The sequence below is a fragment of the Sceloporus occidentalis genome, unplaced genomic scaffold (assembly GCF_023333645.1).
Source record: "Sceloporus occidentalis isolate IW3139 unplaced genomic scaffold, rSceOcc1.0.p SCAF_4, whole genome shotgun sequence".
NCBI classification, from domain to species: Eukaryota; Metazoa; Chordata; class Lepidosauria; order Squamata; family Phrynosomatidae; genus Sceloporus; species Sceloporus occidentalis.
The window spans coordinates 139,671,068-139,695,694 of NW_028316984.1; the positions used below are offsets into that span (position 1 = coordinate 139,671,068).

Sequence of the window (24,627 nt, forward strand, 5' to 3'; positions counted from 1 at the left end):
TCATCAGTGGATTTGAATTGATAGAAGGACAGTGAAAACAGTATGATTATAAATGCTTAAGTGAAAACTAGAAAGGAGATTGTCCCTCCTAAAGAACTGGACAGATTCTAACTAAAGTTTTCACTTGTGTTTTCAAATCCCACTCATCATAAACATGACACTCACTCCTATTTTGATTTCTTGATAACCATATATGATTTCAGTTCAGTTCTCTATCCTAGATTGCTAGTACCTTTCCCCTTTATAAACATCTTTAAGTTCCAGTAGTGATTTGTTCAAATCACCAAATTTTGAGCATAGAAGTTTGCCCAAATTGGTACCTTCAAGTGATTTCTGTAAATCACTTAAAATATAATAAATAAATAAATAATAAATTATATCCCACTTTTTGTTACCACAATGAAAGCGGCGTACAACCTTTTAAAAAAAATACAATATATACAATTCCCCCCCCTTAAAAAAGGATTAAACAATTCTATGCATTAAAATTACAAATGATAAAATCTAAAAACAGTATAATAAAATAATGGCGGGTCGAATGTTCGCCTGTGGAGGGAGCGTTATATGGCCGGGTTCTATTCCGAGAAGGCCTGCCGGAAGAGATCCATCTTGACAGCTTTCTTGAAGCTCTCAGGGTTGGCAATTTGACGGATCTCATCCGGCAGGCCATTCCATAAAGTGGGAGCGATCACAGAAAAAGTCCTCTGGGAGGTTGCCGTCAATCTGGTCTTTTTGGACTGCAATAAATTCTTCCCAGAGGATCTGCGGGTATGGAAGGAGGCGATTCCTTAAGTAGGTTGGGCCCAAGCCATGGAGGGCTTTAAAGGTAATGACCAACACCTTGTACTGTGCCCGGAAACAAATATCTTGTAAAAGAACCATCATAAACTCTTTAGTGCTACAGTTGCTGTCATTTATGTGACTCAATTTTCAAGGAATACCTGTCTAATTTGGGTCTGCCAACAATGGATAGATAGTGTCTATACATATGTAGGTAGGGAATTGAGGCTGCTGATTTCCACAATATCTTGCAATGAATAAATGGTGAAAGAAAGGGCAAAAATAAATTTTCATAGAATCATAAAATCGTATAGCTGGAAGAGACTGCAAGGCCCATCCAGTCCAACCCCCTGCCATGCAGGAAATCTAAATCAAAGCATCCCAGACAGATGGCCATCCAGCCTCTGTTTGAAGACCTCTAAGGAAGGAGACTCCACTACACTCTGAGGGAGTGTGTTCCACTATCGAACAGCCCTTACTGTCAGGAAGTTCCTCCTAATCTTTTCCTGCAGTTTGCATCCACTGTTCTGCGTTCTAGTCTCTGGAGCAGCAGAAAACAAGCTTGCTCCCTCCTCAACATGACATCCCTTCAAATATTTAAACAAGGCTATTATATCACCTCTTAACCTTCTCTTCTGCAGGCTAAACAACCCCAGCTCCCTAAGTCGTTCCTCATAGGACATGGTTTCTAGACCTTTCACCATTTTACTTGCCCTCCTTTGGACACGTTCCAGTTTTTCAACATCCTTTTTGAATTGTGGCGCCCAGAACTGGGCACAATATTCTAGGTGGGGCCTGACCAGAGCAGAATAGAGTGGCACTATTACTTCCCTTGATCTAGACACTATACTTTTATTGATGCAGTCTAAAATTGAATTGGCCTTTTTAGCTGCTGCATCACACTGTAGACGCATGTTCAACTTGTGGTCTACTTGGACTCCTAGATCCCTTTCACATGTAGTCTCGTTCATCTAGGTGTCCCCCATCGTATATCTGTGCATTTCATTTTTCTGCCCTAAGTGCAGTACCTTACATTTCTCTGTGTTGAATTTCATTTTGTTAGCGTTGGCCTAGTTTTCTAGTCTGTCCAGGTCGTTTTGAATCTTGATCCTGTCCTCTGGGGTATTAGCTACTCCTCCTAATTTGGTGTCATCTGCAAATTTGATAAGTATGCCCCCAATTTTGTCCTCCAAGTCATTGATAAAGATGTTGAATAGCACTGGGCCCAGGACAGACCCCTGTGGGACCCCACTGGTCACTTCTCTCCAGGATGAAAAGGAGCCTGTTGAGCACCCTTTGGGTTCGGCCGGTCAACCAATTACAAATCCATGTAACAGTTGCCTAGTCTAGCCCACATTCTACAAGCTTGTTTGCAAGAGTATCATGGGGAACTTTGTCAAAGGCCTTACTGAAATCAAGATATACTATATCCACAGCATTCCCTTCATCTAACAAGCTGGTAATTTTATCAAAAAAAGAGATCAGGTTTGTCTGGCATGACTTGTTTCTCTGAAACCCATGTTGACTTTTTGTGATTATTTTTTCAGGTAGCCTTTTTGCCATTTCCCTGTCTCATTCATGGTATATCACAGAGGATCCAGACAATACTGTCTTCTAATTGTAACCACTCTTCTTAAGCTTTCCCACCAATGTGTCTTCACCAGTGTCTGTGTTTCCCATCCTCTTACAACACCTAGCCAATCAAATCTGTTAGAAGAAGGACAGAATAGGTGTGCAACACTTTTGCCTGGGAGGGCTAGTTGTCTGTCTGAATACATCTCATGTCAAAATCCTAACTCTCCAAGTCACAACTTTATATCTCCTGGTTTAATCTACTATCAAAGTTCTCTTCGCCACTTCCCAGGATGTGTTGGATTATATGTTGCATTGTTCAGTGTGATTCAGTTCATGTATGATGAATCTTGATGTTTGAGCTAAATATGATGCCTGTGTATTTTGTTCTGGTATACTTTCTCTTTTCAAAATAGCACTAGTAATATCTAGTCTGTTCAGGACTAATCAAATCGAGAAAGAAGAAACAGAAGTAGAAAAACTTATGTCTCAAGGAACACAACATCGAATATCAAAGTTATATAAATTCATCCTTAAATTCGAGACGGAGAGGGAACTGATTAAACAATATATGATTAATTGGGCACAAGACATCGAGAAACCAATCTTACTTGAAGAATAGGAAAGAAATTGGAATAAGAGAATAAAACACATGCTAAGTTACGACATAAAGGAATCATACTATAAAATTCAATATAGATGGTACCTCACACCTGTAAAGTTGGCAAAAATCTACAAAAATACAAAAGATATATGCTGGAATTGTAAAAAAAAAAAGAGGTACAATGATGCATATGTGGTGGGAATGCCAAAGAGCGAAAACATTTTGGTCAATGATACACAAAGAACTGCAAAAAATCACCGATAGCAAGATTGTCTTCGAACCAACACTACATCTACTGAGTATGACAAACAAAGAGTTAGAAGGTAAAGCAGGGAAAATTATATTTTATTTAACTTCAGCTGCTCGATCTATATTAGCTAAAAAATGGAAAAGTAAGGAAGAACCCATGAAGGAAGAATGGTTTAATAAAATCTATGAAATAATGGAAATAGACAAACTAACAATATTATTGAGAGATGGCAACGCTGAACAATTTAACAAAGATTGGGCTTTGGTAACAAAATACCTATCTAAAGAAAAAGGAGAAAAAAGTATAATTGCCTTTAAGGATTAGAAATAATATGTAAAAATCTTGTCCTTATTTTTTTCCCTTTTTTATTATATATTTTTAGATACGTATATACTATAAAAGTAAAAATGAACATGTGAATATTCTACACTGTAAATAAAAGATTAGGAGCATTGGTTAAAATAATGAATTTAAAGATGAAATATTACAATAATAATAATGAAATAATAATATAGAAAAAGGGAAAATCAGAAAGTCAAAGTTCCTGCTTATGTTAAAATATAATATCCAAGGTAAAGGAAGGGAAGTATATTTTAGTTAAATGTATAGAAATAAGTTTGTATGTGTATCTGTTTTGTAATCTTCTTTGGATTTTTTAAATGTATTTTAATTTTTTAAAAAAGTAATATCTAGTCTGTTCAGGACGGATAACCTTTTAGATAGGACAGCACATCACTCTCTCTCATTCTGCCTCTGAATTATAGAAGTATACGGTTGTCCTGTTCTCATCTTGTTACAATCCTTGTTAATATTCTTAAGTGTGCCAGCCTAGTCTATTTCATATAACCTGAGTATCAATCATCCAAATGTGACAATTGCACACAAGGTTTCCTAACATATATTCATTATGCCTGGGAAAGCTAAGAGGCAAACTAATCTTTCAGGAGAGCCATATATAGCTGTGAGATCTGCTTGGAAGTTTAACCTGTCACATTTTATAGTGCTGTGGTCCCATTCCAAATTGGCCTTCTCTTAATACTTCTTTAAAAAAAAATACCTGGTGGATCCTGTTTGTGCATTACATCTAGCTGGCCTTGAGATTGTCTCCAGCTTTCCCCTACTGTATCTTCAAGGAGAGCGGAAAAATGTGTATGCTCATCAGTACTGGTAAATTATGATGTGTAGGTATTCATCATAACAGTCTGGACAGCTATGCCCCCAAGGAGAGTACAAACTGTAGTCAAAACATTATGTTTATCCAGTCCTAGTAGTTTTTATATCTCCACCAGTACATTTTTTGGTAAAGCTAATGGATCTCTACTGTTTGAACCACCAAATACTTTGTATTACAACAGGCTTTGCTTGCAGTAATATATTGTGGCTGGGGAAAATCTATTTCTCTCCTAAGTTTGCTGTGAGAACTGCAGCTAAACTCATAGGAAATACGGAAGTCTGGGGTAAAGGTGGCAAATGTCATTGCCTTTGTTAATTTTAAAAATATATACTCTAGAATATATTTGACCCTGCAAGTACTGGTTCTGCTACAACATCAGCTATCAGACATGAGAAGAGCCATGTGAGGTGCATGTTATTTTCATCAAGAGTTATTTAACATTAAAAGTGATCAGCAAACAAGCTTCCAGCTTTTTATAAACCACAAAGTGTAGACATCTTGGTTATCTAAATAATCTATGGATATGTACATACAGTGCAGATTCCATACAGTGTAGATTTTCTTGATGGATCCACCAACTCTAAGAATCTTTCTGTCATGCTTTTCTTAGCATTTACCAACTCAGATTACTTGTTTTTCTTGAACAACTATGTAAAGCCCAGCAGCACAACTCTTAATTATCACTTCACTGGCTTTCTGCTAGAAATTGCTTCTAAGCATTTGCCAATAAAAAGTAATAAAAATGACAAGATTTGTCTGCTTAGTTCAAATGAGGATGTGAAATTCACTATCCTGTCACACTGGTTCTTTCTTCTCACTTGCTGCACAACACACTGCAGCACTGATTATACAAACCATTTCCTAAATTTCTCTTCAGTAAAATTATTAAAGGCAAAGGAGCCTTCTTAAAAATATTGAAGCATATTTGTTTGGCAGCTCTGTGACCCCTCAACTCCATGGTCCAAGGCTGAGAGACTCCCTCCCACTCAAGAACTTGTTTCCTCAGGCTTTACTAAAGAGCCAGACCTATTATTGGGTAAATGATGAGCAAGGACATACAATTGAGCACTAAAGTCAGAATCGTTCAGGCCATTGTATTCCTAATTACCATGTACAGGTGTGAGAGCTGGACAGTGAAGGAAATAGACAGAAAGAAAATAAACCCATTTGAAATGTGGTGCTGGATAAGAGTACCTAGGATACCATGGACAGCCAAGAAGACAAACAATGGATTATTGAACCGATCAGACCAGAGATCTCTTTGGAAGCTAATATGATTAAGTTGAGACTGTCATACTTTGACCACATAACGAGAAGGCACAGATCACTAGAAAAAAACAATAATGCTAGGAAAGGTAGAGGGTAGAAGAAAGGGAGGAAGACCACAAACCAGATGGATAGACTCAATCAGGGGGGTTATGGGCAAGGGCTTGCAGGATCTGAGCAGGGTAGGGCAGTGGAGGATAGGGATTCTTGGAGATATCTCATCCACAGGGTCACCATGAATCAGAACTGACTCAAGAACAGCTAACAACAACAATGTCAGGCAGATCTAGAGTCTTGTGAAAGATCAATCAATGTTGTTTCATGCATTGCTGCTGCCTTTCTTACTACAAGGAATGTGAGAGGCACTTGTAGGTATTTGTGCCTCATGTGCTAGAATAACTTGGCTAACTTGAATACTTATAAACCTTGATTTTTGGAGATGCCATTTGCTAAGCAACAATGTCTCTGGAGATGTCAAAACTGGGAAAAGAAAACCAACAGTTTAAAATATGCAGATGACACAGCACGACTTGGAATGATGATGACATTTAAGGAAAAAATTGCTAAAGCAGGATTACAGCTAAACATTAAGAAAACAAAAATAAGGATCACTGATGATTTACATAATTTTATATAACTATAATTGGATGGAAAACTGTGTGTGCAGAGTTGTCTTCAGTGGCTCTGCTTCAAGCTGGAAAGAGGTCTCAAGCGGAGAGCCATACGGTTCTGTCCTAGGATTTTCATGCTTCAATATTTTTTAACACTGATTTAGATGATGCAATAGAATAATAATAATAATAATAATAATAATAATAATAATAATAAATTTCTATCCCGCTTTTTGCCAGGCAATCAAAGCGGCATACAACAGGTTAAAATACATCCATGTACACATAATACCCCGCCTTAAAACAAGATAGAGGAGAAGTTGTTGAAGGAGCTGGGCATGTTCAGCTTGGTGAAGAGAAGTTTGAGGGGTAACATGATTGTACTCTTTAAATACCAATAGCATGTACATTTCTATACCATTTATCAGTGAACTTAGCATTCTCTAAGTGGTTTACAATCTGTAAGCCAATTGTCCCCAACAACCTGAGTACATATTTTACCGACCTATGGAAAGATGGAAGGCTGAGTAACCTTGGAGCTGCTGGGATCAAACTTACAACCTTGTGACTGCAGTACTGGCATTTAACCACTGCGCCCCTCATGAATGAAAAGGAACTGGTCAGAGACAGAGCAGCTATGGGAGGAAAGTAGTGTTATGAGATCAGCATCACAGATGCCTCTTCCCTCATAATGAAATCATGGTTTAGAAACTAGGTGTGATAATCTCTTTAAAAAAACTGACAACTGGTGAAGTGGAAGGCAGGAGGAAAAGAGGAAGACTACACTTCAATCGAGGATGCCACAGCCCTGAGTGTGTAATAGCTGAGCAGGGCAGCAGATGATGGGGCTCACGGAGGTCTTTCATTCATAGGGTTGTCATAAGTTGAAGTCAACTTGACAGCAAGTGTCTTGGACAAGCCTTAGTAATCTTTGGGGGGGGGGGGCACATGCAGCTTGGTGCATGCGTGTGTGCGTGCACACATGCACTAAAGCCAATGGTAGGTGGGGCTAAATTGGGTGACACCACCTAGTGGATCACTAGGGGTGTGCAGACCACAGTGGGTGATACCCCAGTGGGTGGTACACCTGATGCAGCTGTTGCGTGAGTGGGAAAGGGCATCCATGACAGCCCCTTCCTTTTGGGTTTCAGCATGGTTGCAGCCATGCCAGAGCCCAAAGGGACCCCTGGGGGCTGAGATAGTCTGCTCCTCATTGCCCCTTCCTTTGCCCGTTGGTATCCACCAGGTGATACCAATACATAGTAAACCAATGGCACCACTCCTTCTCTCTCTCCTCCTTCTTCCATGCCCAGTGGGCTGTTAGCAGAGGGACAAATTACTTTCTACTGCAGAGTATCTGTCAAAGGTTTGTCCATCCCTACTGTAGCTGCTAAGTTCTGTAAACTATTTCCCTCCACATCTTTCTTTAAGGTATTGAACTCCATCTGTCTCTTCTCTTTCCTTCAGGCATGTTGCCTCTGAGCATAACCTTCATTTTTTCCACAGCCCTTCCACAAGCTTTTAAAATGATTTAAAATTTTAAACTCAGCTCAGCTTATAATATGGACCCCCAAGTCAGATGGAGGAATTGAATGATGCCTTTCTAGAACAGATGACCATACACTCAGAAAGGAGAGATGTAGTAGTGATAGGCGACTTCAACTACCCTGATATTTGCTGGAAGTCAAACTCAGCCAAATCCTCAAGGTCTAGCAAATTCCTCATTTGCCTTGCAGACAATTTCATTGTCCAAAAGGTGGAAGAGGCAACAAGGGGATCAGCTATTTTGGTTCTGATCCTAACCAACAGGGATGACCTAGTTAATGGAGTGCAAGTGGTGGGATCCTTAGGTGAAAGTGACCATGTTCTCCTGGAGTTTGTTATACAGTGGAAAGGAGAAGTCAGACATGCATTCTAGACTTTAGGAAAGCTGCTTTTAGTAAACTTAAATTAATACTGGGGGTGATCCCATGGTCAGCAATACTAAAAGAGAAGGGAAGTCAAGATGGATGGAAGTTTCTTAAAAGGGAGATACTGAAGGTGCAATTTCAATCAGTTCCAATGAGGAAGAAAAATGGGAGATTTCTCAAGAAACCAGGATGGATGACTAAGGAACTTTCAACTGAGTTAAGTTTTAAACGGAACATGTATACGAAATGGTAAAAGGGGGAAATCACCAAAGAGGAATTCAAACAAATAGCTAGCACATGTAGGGGTAAAGTCAGAACAGCTAAAGCGCTTAATGAACTCAGGCTTGCTAGAGAGGTTAAGAACAACAAAAAGGGCTTTTTTGGATATATCCTCAGCAAAAGGAAGTAGACGGAAACGGTAGGGCCACTGTGTGGAGAAGATGGCAAAAATGCTAACAGGGGACAGAGAAAAGGCAGAATTAGTCAACACCTTCTTTGCCCCAATCTTCTCAGAAAAGGCAAAAGGTGCTCAACCTGAGGATAATGGAGCAGAGGAGAGAATAGGGGAATTTCAGCACAGAATAAGTAAAGAGATAGTACAGGAATACCCGTTTAACCTAAATGAATAGAAGTCTCCAGGACTAGATGAACTACATCCAAGGGTACTAAAAGAACTGGCAAATATAATATTGGAACCATTGTCAATAATCTTTGAGAACTCCTGGAGAACAGGAGAAGTCCCAGCAGACTGGAGGAGGGCAAACGTTGTCCCCATCTTCAAAAAGGGGAAAAAAGAGGATCCCAACAATTATCGTCCTATTAGTCTGACATCTATACCAAGAAAGATTCTGGAGCAGATCATTAAAAAGAGAGTCTGTGAACATTTAGAAGGCAATGCCATAATCACAAAAAATCAACACGGGTTTCAGAGAAACAAGTCATGCCAGACAAATCTGATCTTTCTTTTTGATAAAATTACCAGCTTGATAGATGAAGGGAATGCTGTGGATATAATATATTTTGATTTCAGTAAGGCCTTTGACAAAGTTCCCTATGACATTCTTGCAAACAAGCTTGTAAAATGTCGACTAGACAAGGTAACTGTTACATGGATTTGCAATTGGTTGAATGGCCGAATGCAAAGGGTGCTCAACAATGGCTCTTTTTCAGCCTGGAGAGAAGTAACCAGTGGGGTCCCACAGGGCTCTGTCCTGGGCCCAGTACTGTTCAACATCTTTATCAATGACTTGGATGACAGAATTGTGGGCATACTTATCAAATTTGCAGATGGCACCAAATTAGGAGGAATAGCTAATACTCCAGAGGACAGGATCAACATTCAAAACAACCTGAATAGACTAGAAAGCTAACAAAATGAAATTCAACACAGAGAAATGTAAGGTACTGCACTTAGGGCAGAAAAATAAAATGCACATATATAGGATGGGGGACACCTGGCTGAATGAAACTACATGTGAACGGGATCTTGGAGTCCAAGTAGACCACAAGTTGAACATGAGTGAACAGTGCGATGCGGCAGCTAAAAAGGCCAATGTGATTTTAGGCTGCATCAATAAAAGTATAGTGTCTAGATCAAGGGAAGTAATAGTGCCACTGTATTCTGCTTTGGTCAGGCCTCACCTCGAAAAATGTGTCTAGTTCTGGGCACCACAATTCAAAAGATATGTGGAGAAACTGGAACGTGTCCAAAGGAGGGCAACTAAAATGGTGAAGGGTCTGGAAACCATGTCCTATGAGAAATGACTTAGGGAGCTGGGGATGTTTAGCCTGGAGAACAGAAGATTAAGAGGTGATATGATAGCCCTGTTTAAATATTTGAAGGGATGTCATACTGAGGAGGGAGCAAGCTTGTTTTCTGCTGCTCCAAAGACTAGGACCCGGAGCAATGGATGCAAGCTACAGAAAAAGAGATTCCACCTCAACATTAGGAGGAACCTCCTGACAGTAAGAGCTGTCCAACTGTGGAACACACTCCCTTGGAGTGTAGTGGAATCTCCCTTCTTGGAGGTCTTTAAGTCTCGGGTGGTCAGACCTCGTCTTCTGTCCCCTTATCTGTTGGAGTTCCTCAGGGCTCTGTTTTGGGTCCCCTTCTGTTCTCTTTATACACACTCTCCCTTGGCAAACTTATCAGTTCTTTTGGTTTCTCCTACCATCTTTACGCCGATGATACCCAGCTGTACCTTTCCACCCCTAATCTTTCACCAGAGCTAGAGCAGCAAGTGTCATCCTGTTTAACAGCTGTCTCCCACTGGATGCACCATCGGCGTCTGAAGCTCAATATGTCCAAGACTGAGCTTCTTGTTTTCCCTCCTAAGCCCACCCTTCACTATTCCTTTTCTATTTCCGTCAATAACGTCTCTATCCAGCCGGTCCAGGAAGCCCGCAGTCTCGGTTTCATCTTTGACTCCTCTTTGTCATTTATCCCTCAGATCCAGACTACAGCCAAAGTCTGCAGATTTTTTCTCTACAATATCGCCAAAATCCATCCATATCTCTCAGCTTCTACCGCAAAGACACTGGTCCATGCCCTAGTGGTCTCACGATTAGACTACTGTAACCTCCTCCTGGCAGGGCTTCCTCTCTCTCACCTCCACCCATTAATTTCTGTTCAGCATTCAGCTGCACGCATTATTTCACTCGCTCGCCGTTATGATCATGTCTCCCTTCTGTTGTCTTCCCTTCACTGGCTCCCTCTTCCTTTCCGCATCAGGTACAAACTTTTGCTACTCACCTTTAAAGCCCTGCATGGGCTGGCCCCTCTTTATTTAACTGATCTTCTCTCTCCCTACATCCCTACTCGCACTCTCCGCTCTGGTAGCCAAAATCTCCTCTCTCAACCCAGGATCTCCTCTGCCCCATCCCGGATCCGTCCCTTCTCTCTAGCTGCCCCTCATTCCTGGAACCTTCTTTCTCTGCATGCACGGCTCATCACTTCCCTAACCAGCTTTAAAGCTGAGCTGAAAACCATATTGTTTAGGGAAGCGTTCTCAGGGAATTTGTGATTGTTATCTGGCTGTCTGACAATATTTGATGTGATGTGATTTGTTTGATATTTGATGTTTTTAATCTGTTTTTTCCTTTCTATATGGTAATTTTATCTATTCCTCTTTAATTGTTATTATCTTAGAATGTATGCCTTGGACAGGCTTTTATTTACTCCTAATTTTACCGACTTTGTACAGCGCTGTGTATAATTACAGCGCTATAGAAATAAAGTTTAATAATAATAATAATAATAAGCAGAGGCTGGATGGCCATCTGTCAGGGATGCTTTGATTTGGATTTCCTGCATGGCAGAATGGGGTTGGACTGGATGGCCCTTGCGGTCTCTTCTAACTCTATGATTCTATGATGATTGAGCCCAAGTATGTACAATCTTGAACTATCTCAAAGTCTTCATTGTCTACTTTAACACTATGTAGCTTCTCTGTGATTTAAACAAAAGCAGGAAGAAATGGCCACTTACTCCTCAACAGAGTAGTTTCAGGGGGGAAGTGTGCATAGTGGTTTGAGCACTAGACTACAACTCAGGAGACCTGGGTTCAGTTCCCAGCTCAGCCATGGAAACCAATTTGGTGGCCTTGGCCAACTCACATACTCCCAACCTCATGGGAAGGTCATGGCAAAGCTCTTCTGAGCAAGTCTTGCCGAGAAAACCTCATGATGTGCTTGCCTTGAGAGTCAGGTGTGGCATGGTTTTTGAGACTCTGGAGAGCTTGAATCCCAGCTTGGCCTCTCAGCCTCAGAAGAAGCCAATGGCACACCTCCTCTGAACAAATCTTAGCAAGAAAACATCATGATAGGTTTGCCTTGAAAGCAAACCTGGTGTAGTGGTTTGAGCATTGGACTGTGATTCTGGAGACTAGGGTTCAAATCCCTGCTTGGCTGTGAAAACCAACTAAGCACGTCACACTCGCTAAGCCTCGTGGCAAACCTACTCTGAACAAGCCTTGCCAAGATGAGACCATGACAGGCTTGTGGTAGTGGTTTGAGTGTTCAGGAGATCAGGGTTCAAATGCCAGCTTGGCCATGGAAACCTATTGGATGCCCTTGGGCGAGTCACACACTCTCAGCCTCAGAAGGCAGCAATGGCAAACACGCCTTCTGAAGAAACTTGCCAAGAAAAACCACGACAGACAGACAGACAGACAGGCGGATAGAGTGAGCCCCCTTGGGCCCCAATTTGGGAGAAAGGCAGGATAAAAATAAAATAAATAATAATACAAAGAACCAGAAGGAGATGGTGCAGAGAGGGAGGAAGGGGGCGCCATCCCCTCCTTGTCTTTTTGGCGGGCCTGTCTGTCTGTCAATCAACCAAGCAACCAGCCAGGCCCCTCCCCCGGCCTTTATAAAGGGTCTCCTTCCCCCGAATGGAAGCATTTAACCTGTTGCAGCTGGAGAGGGCAGAGCGCGCCTGCTTTTGTCAAGCGAGGCAGCCCTTGAGCCAAGGGCTTCTGTTCGCATTCCTCAAAGGAGCGAAAGGGAGAGGGAGAGAGGGGCATCCCTCCTCCTGCCCCAACAGGGACCAGCTGAGCCCCAGCGACGGAGGGGCTCCCTTGTCTGGAGGGGCTCCTTCCTGTCGCCCTTTGGGAGCACCATGGCTGCAGGACTCCGGGCTGCTGCTTCTCCTCCTCCTCGCTTGCTGCTGGCGCTCTTTTTGGTGGCTCTGCCCCAGGGGCATCCCCAGAGGGCCACGGGACCCCGGGTGAGTGCCAGCAAGGAGGCCCCGGGGGAAGGAGCGGGAGGAGGAGGAGGCGCTGCAGAGAGAAGGATGCTGCTGTCATGATCAGCACCATTATGACACGACCAGGGGGGAAATCTTCTCGCTAGCCGTCCTGGTCGCATCCCTGACAACTTGGACCTTTGTCTTGCCTGGGAAGGGATCTTGTTGTTGTTGTTGTTGTTGTTGTTAGCATTTATTTAGAGAGTGCTGTAAAATCTGGCAGCACCTTTGAGACTTAATTCAAAGCTATAGCCGTGTTAGTCTGTAGAATCAGCCTGTAGAGAGCTCTTGTAGCCCCTTTGAGACTGACTGGAAGAAAGGACTTGGCAGCAGGAGCTTTCCTAGACTTCAGTCTGCTTCCTCAGATGCTTGAGACTTAAGTCAAGGAAAGAAGTGGGGAGCTAGACTTGAGCCTCCTTCCTCAGAGGCATCTTTGAAAGAGATACTTGTGCTTAATATACACATACACACACATACACCTTATATATACACAGAGAGATATACATACTTATAAGATGCTTTGTAGTTTCTTTCTTTCCAAAGAAGTAACTCCCCCTCCCCCCATGCTTGTATTTTTTAAGCTGACAAGGGTCACTATAATTATATAGATAGATACATAGATATAAGTGTGTGTGTGTGTCTCTGTGTGTGTGTATGTATTCCTGTTTGCAGCTACCTGCTAAATGTGCTTTCAGAGGCAGCCTCCTGAAGGATGTGGACTTGAACCATCCTTCTAGGATGTATCCTCACTGCGGAAATAATCCGGTTTGACACTGCTTCAGCTGCCAAGGGTCCATGTTATGGAATTCTGGGAATGGTAACTTGTTGTGGCACCAGAGCTCTGCTACCATTCCCAGAATTCTATAGTATGGAGGCTTTGCAGTTAAAGTGGTGTCAAATCGGATTATTTCTGCAATGTGGATGCAGTTTTGTGCAGCGAGTGAGCGCCTCTTGCTGTGGTTGGTTTGTGTGTGTTCTGAAGCCTTGCCTTTTCCCCCTTTTGTTTAATTGTTGTGGTTTGATGCTCAGGATCAAAAGGCCAGGCACAATTTGCCAGGCGAAAAATACTGGTGGAGCTCTGAACCATCTGGTCAGGGAGTAATTTAGCCTCCTCTTGTTAATTTTGCAGGGAGTGCAATTGCCAGGCCATCTTAAACGTAGCTTTAGGACTTTCCCTTTTATGTCTCAAATGGGAATTAAATGAATCTGTTTGTTTAAAAATTAAATCCCCCACATTACAACTCTTTGACGCCTTGAGTCTAGGCGGCAAGGATTGAGTTTAAAGCCCCCAAATACTCTTTGTGGGAGAGAATGTTAACTTTATTGCAGGTGATTATGTTTCAAAGAAGTCTGTACCTACCTTAGGCATAGTAACTCTGGTTTGTAAACCTTTGGGGTTGCGCACTAACCTGTAAATAAGTTGCATTAAACTTCATGGTGCTTACTTCTAAGTAAACATGAATAGACTTAGGCTGCATGTATTAACTAGTTGTCCCTCCATGCATTTTTAAGGGGGAGAGGCGGGGAAATTGCCTGTGTCTGATTCCACAACTGGAACTGTAAATGCACACTAAATCTATTGTCCAGTCCAAGTTTGGCAAACTTGAGTAGCAGCGGTGAGAGAGGACAAAGGTAGAAGAAGCACTAGTTGTACTGCACTGCTAGTGAATGAACACTAATTACTGGATGATTACTAAAACAACCATTCTAATTTTCAAGAGTGTGGTGAAAGAAAAAAAAGCACCCTTCAGTCTGGCTGTACTTTCTTGTCCTTTCTATGAGCAGATGTCTAGCAACAGCAGCTAAGATGTTGTAGATTGGATCCATAAATCCTTGGCGTTCAGGGACTCCAAAGGCAGCAGCAAATTGGACTTTCTCCTTGAGTTCATGCAATGAAAGCTTTTTCGAGAAACTCCACTGTATACTTATGAGATTGCTTTAACTATCCTATTAGATATGATGATGACAACTTCATTTGGATGTTTAAGGTAATGTATTGGATCGACTCAACAACAACAAATTGGATCTAGAATATTGATAAGTATCTAAAAGTATTCATAGCGTCGTAAGCTTTGTGATACAGTGTTCCTTTGGTATTTGCTGGGGTTTGGTACCAGGAACCCCTCCCCCCGATACCAAAATACATGGATCCTCAAGTCCCATTAAATACAATGGCATAGTAAATTGGTTTCCCTTATCTAAAATGGCAGAATCAATGTTTGCTTTTTGAAATTTATGTGCGGTATATTGAAAATCTTTTTGGACCGTGGATGCTTGAATCCATGGATATGGAGAGCTGACTGTATCTGAGGATTTTAATTAGGAACAGTTGAGCTGGAAAGAAAGAAACAGAACACACTTGCTTTAGTTATCCTATTAGATATGATGATGGCAACTCTATTTGGATGCTTAAGGTATCTAGAATATTGATAGGTATCTATAAGCGTCCTAAGTCTTATGGTATCTGAGCATTTTAATTAGGAACAGCTGAGTTGGAAAGAAGCAGAACACACGGATGCCTGCCCATATAAACTGCACAAGCTTGTCTATCAAACCAAATCCATGTAGACCATTTTTATATACTTGGCTTTACAAGCCTCTCTAATTGCTCGCTGCACTGTATCTTTTTGGGGAATAGAAACTATTTCAAGAGCTCCCCCCCACCATGCCCAATGAAAAGCAGCTGCTGATTTGTCACCTTCTTGCTACACTGATTCAATAAATGTTATTTTCAGGTGGCATTTAAAGGATCTTTTCCCTATTGGCTTGTAGCAAACCTTATGCCCCCTATCTTTGTTGAAGAAGATCTATGTCCACTAAAACGTATCCTTCAGTGTAAAGCTGTGGATTTAATAGATATTTAACTCGTAAATCCCATCTCCTCTGCCTTACCAAGTGATTTGTTTGAAAAGTATAGGGCTTTTATTTTTGCCCACTGATTTGTTAGCAAGTTGAAACTCAAAAGGGGGTTATCCTATCTGATACACTCTCCCCTGATGATTAGGCTCTGCCAATAAAGCTGTCACTCCTATACAGATGCTATACTTTATGCTGCTATCTGCATAACAAAAACACTTTGAATAATTCATTTGTGGGGTTTTTTTTTGGTGGTAGCTAGCTCAGCTGCTCAGTTTTCTCTGATCCTATTATGAGATCTCTAAGAATAAAGAATGAAAATATCTGGCTTGCTAAATTAGATCCTCTTTTGGAATTGGATCCCATTTTTTAAAAAAGTGGAGGGAGCCTACATGAAGTCAGCGCTGAAATGCAGAGTAGCCTCAGCTATGATTTGAGCAAATGAATCAAAACAAGTACAACTCTTTAATTTTATTCATGCAGGTTATTATAGGAAATAGTGATGCTCCCATTTCTAGGTCCCACAAACCTTGTATTCTTCCTTTTTCTTTCCATTGATGCTGAAAGACTGACTGAACAAATTATCTAGCTGATGGGATATTGTACAGTATATTTTAAAAGCCAGGATATTATTCTAATAAGAGGACTCAAAGTTCAGTTGTTTCATATCTCATGTTATCTCTCTCTTTCATTTGAAAATTCTATTTTATTTCTTTGCATAGGGTGGTGGTGGTATTAGCTGCCTTCAAGTCAACTTAGACTTATACTTAGACTTATGGTTACATAGTTATATAAGACTTAGACTTATAGTGACCCTATGAGTAAGAGTAAGAGTCCTCCAAGTCATCCTGTCCTCAACAGTCCTGCACAGATTCTTGCAGACTCAGGACTGTGGCTTCTCTGGTTGAGTGTTTCCATCTGTAATGTAGTCTTCCTCCTTTCCAACTTCTCTCAATCTTACCAAGCATTACTATTTTTTTTAGTGAGTCATGTCTTCTCATGATGTGGCCAAAGTACAACAGTCTCAGTTAAGTCACCTTGGCCTCTATGGAGAGTTCAGGCCTGATTTGTTTTAGGACCCATTTATATGCCTTGTCTGTGTTGTCTTCAGAACTCTTCTCCAGCACCACATCTCAAATGGTGACATCCAACAGTAGTTGGATCCTTTCTGGATTTTCCTCCAGTCCCTAGATTGCTTCTAATAGTAGTTAGGAAGTTACCTGCTAGTTTGTATTGTTTTAAGAGAATGCCCCCTTTTATAAGAATGCTCCCTTTAAAATATTTGTTAACAGAGCAACATAGTTCAAGCCTGATACCCCCATTTCTTTGTAAAAACTATGAATGAGGCAGGATGTTCTCATGATAAAAATCTACTTTGGAGGTGCCTGCCCCATATTAGAAAGCAGTGATATGTGTTTATGTAAATCTTTTGCAAGAGAGTAGCAGACTTAGTTCACAAAAGACAAATATTTGTATGAATCTCATATTTCAGTATGTTTTGCCTCTTTCTTTTCCTTAAAAACAAACAAACCCAAAACAAAACTCTGGATAGTAGTACTTCAAAACTATAGTGAAAACTATCCTGAAGACAAGTCAGCCATCTTTTGGTACAAACTAGAATGCAGAATTTACTGAATTGTGGTAAGTAAATGCTTCTAAACTGGGTATGGATAAGAGACTGAAAACCCAGATGCTCCATTATCTGTTCTTGGGAGAGAAGAATGCAGGGAACTTTTGCCTGTTTATCAGCCAGGACAGTAAAACGAAAACATGGTGTAATTAATCACACTTGAGTTCAGTCATTCCTTCCCAGTTGGCTTACCTATTGTACCAGATTGTTCATTTGCATTTTGTAGAGTTCTTCCATGCTTTCCATCAAGCCATTCCTGTTGTTTGCATTTTCCCACAGTACAGTGAAAGCTTCTAAAGGTAATCTGAGCATAAGATGGAAGTATAAGATAGGCCACAGCATGGGATAGATGAGTGGGCTTGGCACTGTTTCTCTAGAGCTCTTTTGTGTGGCTGTTTCTGGTGATGGAAGTCTGGGGGAAGCTCAGCTTCCTTGGCCCTTTATTAGAATTGCCCATAGACTATATATCTTGAATGTGATGTGGTACAATTGGCAGCATCAGGACTCCAAATATGCTGGGCTAGAAAGGATTTTGAAACTATCTCATCCATCATCTGAATACAAAGTACTTTTACTTAATGGAAAAGCATATTGAGTATATTTCTATGTAACCATTCTGAAACTGTTTAAAACAAATTAGTAGTCAAACAGAAGTATACTACAACAGAAAAAGTGACATAAAACCCATACACACACACACACACACACACACACTATCAAATACACACACGCTATACACACACACACATATTACAAAACACATCATTCTGCTAGAGGTGAAAACTGCTAGATACTGATATTTTTAAAAAGATGTACAGAGAACAGTATAGCTACTGTACTTGTGTTTTGGACTTCTCTTTATATGTCTCTATAGGGAATGCCAAGATTAAGACATTCACTGCAGCATTTACCAATACAGCACTGGTTCTAACCTCCAAATAGAATGCATCCAATGTCTGCAAGTTCTTTCCTGTATGACCAGTAAGCCCCTGTGTAGCACCCTCCTGCTTTATTCTGTCACTTCCATTAGGTAGTGAAACAAAATGTTGTACTTCCCAAACAATCATTTTTTCTTACCTTATGGATATGCAGGAAGTAAGTTTGCAGTTGTTGTTGCGTGTCTCAAAGTCATTTTGTTTTTTTAATTTATGGCAACCCTAATGTGAACCTAGTTTTCTTGACAAGTTTCTTTGGGTATGTGTGTGGCATTGCCATCCTTTGAGGTTGAGGGAGTGTGACTTGCCCAAGGACACCCAGTGGGTTTTTATGTTTGAGCATGGGATAGAACCCTGATTTCCAGGGTTGTAATCTTAATGCTCATACCATTAGAGGGGCAGATGATGCTAGCCTTATTATGCTTCTCTCTGCACAATGCAGTATTCATTCACCTTTCCTAGGCTGGAGGAAGAGAGGTGGTTTTTATGTCACTTGAGCAATAAGTTCTTTCCTCATATTGTGGAGACCTACTTCCTTTATAGACAAGTAGTTACTGTTTTGTATTTATGATATCTTGTCTTTGCAGTGTCTGCACTGGGATGGCATCATGTTAAACTTTGAGCTTTGGAAGTTTAACATTTTTCTAAAACAAGTGTGGTTTGGGAATATACTTTGAATTACTTACTCTGTATTCTTCCACCCAAAAGTACCTGAACAAGTATTGTTAAGCATCCAACTGCTGTTGAATATTATGATCTTTTGGATTTACGGTAGGAATAACCTAGCATTCCTTTCAGATGTCCATTTCACTTTCCCAAGGCTTCAAGTCACTGTCATACATCCTTGGCCAGCTTTATGATCCTGATCATGCTGTGAAAGCAGATTGATTAATGATATTGACTTACACAAAGCCACATGGTTGTTTTGTAGGTAATTTGTGACCATGATAATGAAGGCACATGAACCCAAGAGACAGAGGCTCTTTCGCTTGCCAAGTGTCATTGGCCTTCAATACCCATCATTCAAGTGGCCATGAGGGCTGCACTGATGGGAGTAAGAGGACAAGAATATCTGGAGGGCTAGAGGTTTCCCACTGCACATTCCTGAACTTAGTATATATCTTCAGTGTTGGAGGCCGAGATCTTATCACTCATCCTAACTAATATAGACCCTCCTTGAGTGAGTGATATTTACATAAGTATTGACTTGCCATTCAACAATTGATCAAAAGCATCTACTTTAGCATTGGCTTAAATGTCATTCTGGAGAATCAGCATGATATAGTGGCTTGACTGTTAGACCATGACTCTGGGGACTTGGGCTTGAATCCCTGCTCAGCCATGAAAACCCACTAGGTGACCTTGCACAAGTGACACTCTCTCAGCCTTAGAGGAGGGGAAAGGCAACTCCCTCTGAACGAATCTTGCCAAGGAAACTCCATGATAGATTTACCATAAATTGGAAACAATGTGAAGGCACACAACAGCAGTCTCTTTCTTATTAAGCACTAGGCTTGTTACTGCTTTTGATGCAGTGGTATATATATTTTTATACAGTGAATCTTTTATTAATATAGAAATAAGCATTGAGCTTATAAACTAGTGGACAACAGGGAAAACATTGTGTTCCTATACACTGTTTTGTTGTGTGAGAGCTGCAACAGAGGTGTGCTATTGAATTGGGATCCCTCTTAATGTTTCCTTCCTCTAATGGCCAGTCTTTACCAGGAACCCAAGATGTTTTACTCTTTAGGGCATTAGAGAGAAAAAACTAATTTTGTCAGCAGGGCTGAATCTTACCTAGCTCTTGATGGAAAAGCATAACAGATTTTCTGCATTTAGTTCCTAACACTGGAACAAGAATTTAGAGAAGGTTAGCTGAATAATCTTTTCAGAAAGTCACTGTTCTAATATTGCAGGCCTAACTGCACTCAGCAAAGAGCCCTTCTCTCTGTAAATGGTTTCTTTCTTTCTTTCTTTCTTTCTTTCTTTCTTTCTTCTTTTTTTTAAAAAAATCTTTTCTCACATTTGAATCCTTCTCTTGCTTTAGTGTGTGTAATGTTAATTGTGTACATGTGGGTTTCACATTCTTACAAAAACAAACGTTCCAGGAGGGTTTATCCAACAGTCAGAGCACAAACATATCTCGACACATCTGGGTATATCCCACTGTTCAAGTAGTTCATTTCAGGTTTCTTACACCTTTCATTTTTGTAAGATGTAGTTGTTAAAACAACAGAAACAATGAAACCAAACAAAAAACAATTGTATTGCTTGCACTACTGGGATTATCATGTGTAGCTCTTAACATCATTCTACATGGACCAGTTTTTCTGGATGCATATTTTGTATTAACAACTCCTCAATCCTCCCTGAAGGAAGCAGCAAGTAATATTGTGTCCCAGCCTGGTAACAAAGCTGTGGGAGAGGTGCTGCCTAGATCAAGGTAGCTGCAAATTACATGCTAAGAGGGTTTAGTGAGATCTTAAGTGTTTCAAAAGGCACATAAATTATGCTGATCCCCTCTCGGCCCACTGAGGTTTCCAAGGTGAAGCAATTAAAAATAAATTAAAACTTCAGGACTATTGAACTAATGTCCCACGCAAGCAAAGTTATGCTCAAAATTTTGTAGAAAGACTGCTATGCTATATGGAATGAGAAATCCCAGAAGAGAAAGTGGGTTTCAGAAAAGGAAGAGGCACTAAGGATCACATTGCAAATATGGTGCATAAGGGAGTGCACCAAGGAATTCCAAAAGAAAAGTTGCATGTGCTTCATTGGCTACAGTAAAGCTTTTGACTGCACAGACCATGAAAAACTAATGAATGCTCTTGAAAAAATGGGAATACCATTGTTGTCTTGATGCGTAACCTGTACTCAGGACAAGAGGCTGCCATCAGAACTGAGCATGGGAAAATAGAATGGTTCTCAATTGGCAAAGAGGTCAGACAAGGCCGCATACTATCACCCTATATATTCAACCTGTATGCAGAAAATATCATATGCAGTGTAGGCTTAAACTCGAGCAAGGAGGAGTGAAGATTGAAGGAAAGAATATTAACAACCTAAAATATGCAGATGACACAATACTACTAGCAGAAACAGAGACCTGGAGCAATTACTGAAGAAGGTCAAGGAGGTAAATGCTAAGGTAGGCTTAAAGTTGGACATCAAGAAAACAAAAATAAATACCATAGAAGATCTATAAGAATTCGTCCTAGATAACAAGAAAATTGAAACAGTAAAAGAGTTCTCATATGTTGGATCAAATATTAATCAGAATGGAGACTGCAGTCAAGAAATTAGAAGAAGGCTAAGTTTTGCAAGGGCATCTATGAAAGAACTGAATAAAATCCTAAAGATCATAGATATAACTCTGAATACTAAAATGAGGATTGTTCAAGCCATCCTAGTCTTTATCACCATGTATGGATGTGGCAGCTCGAAAGTGTAGAGGAAGAAAATAAACTCATTTAAGATGTGATATTGGAAGAAAGTGCTGATGATATTGTGGGCAGCTGAGAAGATGAACAAATGGAAACCAGGATGACTAAATGGAGGCTGTTGTACTTTGGGCACATTATGAGAAGGCATGCATCATTAGACAAGACAATAGTGCTAGGAAAAGTTAAAAGCCAGCAGAAAGAGAGGGAGACCACATGCCAGGTAGATGGACTCAATCAGAGAGGCCATGGGCTTGAGCTGACAGGATCTGAGCAGGGTCATCATGAATCGAGGTCAACTCAAGGGCAGTTGACAACAAAACTACTTAAAACTCTCTCACACACTTTTAAGACCATATGAAAATGCAGCCATGCTGCCTGCTGGAAACTGAGTAGGAACAAAGCCAGTCTGACTTGCATTTGAAGGAGTTTCTACATATAGAGAACGTCTTACATACTGGACTTCAGCTGAGGATCCTTAATTCCAGGCATGCTCATATCTAGTTTAAACAGGCTGGGTGGCCATCTGTTGGTAATGCTTTGGTTATGTATTCCTGCATGGCAGAGGTTGGACTGGATGGCCCTTATGGTGCCTTCCAACTCTATGGTTCTAAGCTAGACCAGCATCTTGCTGTGGCATTTTGCACTAGTAGTAGCTTTTGAATGCTTTTCAAGGGCAGTCCCATGCACAGTGCATTATGATAGTCTAAGCAGGTGGTAAGCATTCAGCCAGATCTACCTTCCCTAGGAAGGGCCACTGAACAAAAGCACTCTTGCTCACAGAAGTGAATTGCTCTTCCAGGACCAATGCTGAGTCCAAGATGGCCCTTAAAATATAAACCTGGTCTTTTAGAGAGAGTGCAGCCCTCTAGAATAGGTTATAATCCAAATCCCATGGCAGAGTTTCTGCCTTGTCTGGACTGAGTCTCAATTTATCCACCTATATCAGTCCTTCCCTAAATGTACATTCCCAACTTTCACAGCCTCCTTGTTGTCAGTTGTGAAAGACAGCAGAGTATCATCAGCACAGTGGTGAGCCTGAGTCACAAAACTCCAGATGACCTCTCACAGTAAATTGATGTTGATGATCAGAGAGAACAATATTGAGCCTTGTGACCTTTCAGGAGAATATAACAGAATGCTAAATAATTTTAAAGTTATAATAGAGTCATGTTCTAGAAGACAAGCAGTTTCCTATAAAGTGCTACCCACTTCTTGAATGGTGATATGTCTAAGGGATGTTAGTTCTACATATCCTAAAGGTACCAGATCCCCTCTGAGTTTTGGAAGCAAAGCCAGGTCAGGCCTGGTTAGTATTTTATTTGGATGGGATACAGCCAAGGTATGCCAGATGATGGAGACTATATTTCAGAGAAAGGCAATTACAAACCACCACTGGCTATTTCTTGCCTAAGAGAAAACTGTGAAATTAATGGCATTGCCATAAATCAACAGGTGACATGAAGGCAAGGCATGTGCATAGCTAGGTTAGTCCCTTATGCAGGTATAATAAACACTGTCTCTTGTACATTCTTATTTAACAAAAACCTTGAATCACCTTAAACTTTGCAGATGTGCATAGTTTAATTTCTGGGAGAATAAGTACAGCCTTTTCAATGCTCAGTGATGTATACATAAAGGTATATCTGCTCTCACTTTCCTTCTAGGCTTTCATTAAATGCTTTAGGTTCCATATGAGTAAATATATCTGCTGTCAAAATAGCATGTGCCAAAATGTGTTCTGAAGACCTACATGTGAATCTTCTGTTCCATGAAATTAATGTTAATTCCAGCTAAGCAAAAGTTTACATACAGTGTCAATAAAAGCAAAGGATAAGTGGCCTAGCAGAACACACACACTCTTGCCATACCAAAATGAGTCTTTCCATGCATACTAGTTTGTGGACACAGAACTGCCTTGCTTAGAGCAACAATTCCCAAGGTTATTCCAATTGTTTATATGTGAAAAGAAGTTGTATGTATTTGTTCCATTTATATTCTATAAAACATCACCGTTAGGTGCTCTTAGAATTTGGGTATATCTTAAAAAATGTTTTGAACATAAGCTTTCTAACAAATTTCTTGATTCCAGTTGTGATGTTTTCCTTTGACATGTTGAGTAAACACACACACATTTCTTCCTGCTCATGGATCACAGACCTACCTAAACAAGAAGGGGGAAATCTTGAAAGATAGCCAATGAGAAGCTTTTAAATATACCGTAACAATCCACAGATGAGGACAGCAGGTCAAATGGGTTGTCTTGCAGCTTGGTTTCAGGAAATGCATTAGAAATTAGTTTTTAATAAGAAGCATCTATGATATGAATGAGGCTGTTTTTTAAAGATACTTATTTTTCTTCACTTGCTATTGAAATTAAGCAGTGGATTGCAAAATATCTGTAGGATGCAATTATAGGGTATCCCATCATCTGGCCTTTCAGTAATCTACACAGATTCTATTTTTCTGTTCTGACTTTTCTGGAGAAAAAAATAAAAAATTAAGATGTCAAAATTCTTAACTTTCTTTAAACAAAAATTAAAATACTTTAAAAACCCCACATTTTACCAAATTTTCGTATTAACCACATGAAACTATATATGTATAAATACATTTATTCTGTGCATATGATATTGTAACTTAAAGGTATCACTTTAATTTTGCTCGTTGTATATGCCAGAACTATTACATACATCCAGTGATGAATGGAAATTACTATTTATGGGTAACATTAGGACAAAAATATCACTAAGGGTTCTGTATGGTGTGAAAACATTCTGATTCACTAAACACCTACATAGGCTGGCTGGGAGGGGACCATCAACTGATTGGACAGGCAGAGGCAGTAAATT

The 24,627-nt window shown here is 40.3% G+C and overlaps 1 protein-coding gene across 1 annotated transcript in view; it reads left to right on the forward strand.

The window, feature by feature from the left end:
• Nucleotides 1–12,785: 12,785 nt before the first annotated feature.
• The window catches only part of LOC149314710 (SPARC-related modular calcium-binding protein 1-like), a 117,277-nt gene continuing 105,435 nt past the window's right edge, over nt 12,786–24,627 (forward strand). Inside the window, exon 1 of the mRNA XM_089523136.1 lies at nt 12,786–12,893. Within this exon, the coding sequence (XP_089379262.1) occupies nt 12,786–12,893 (108 nt within the window). The remainder of the gene's footprint in view (nt 12,894–24,627) is intronic.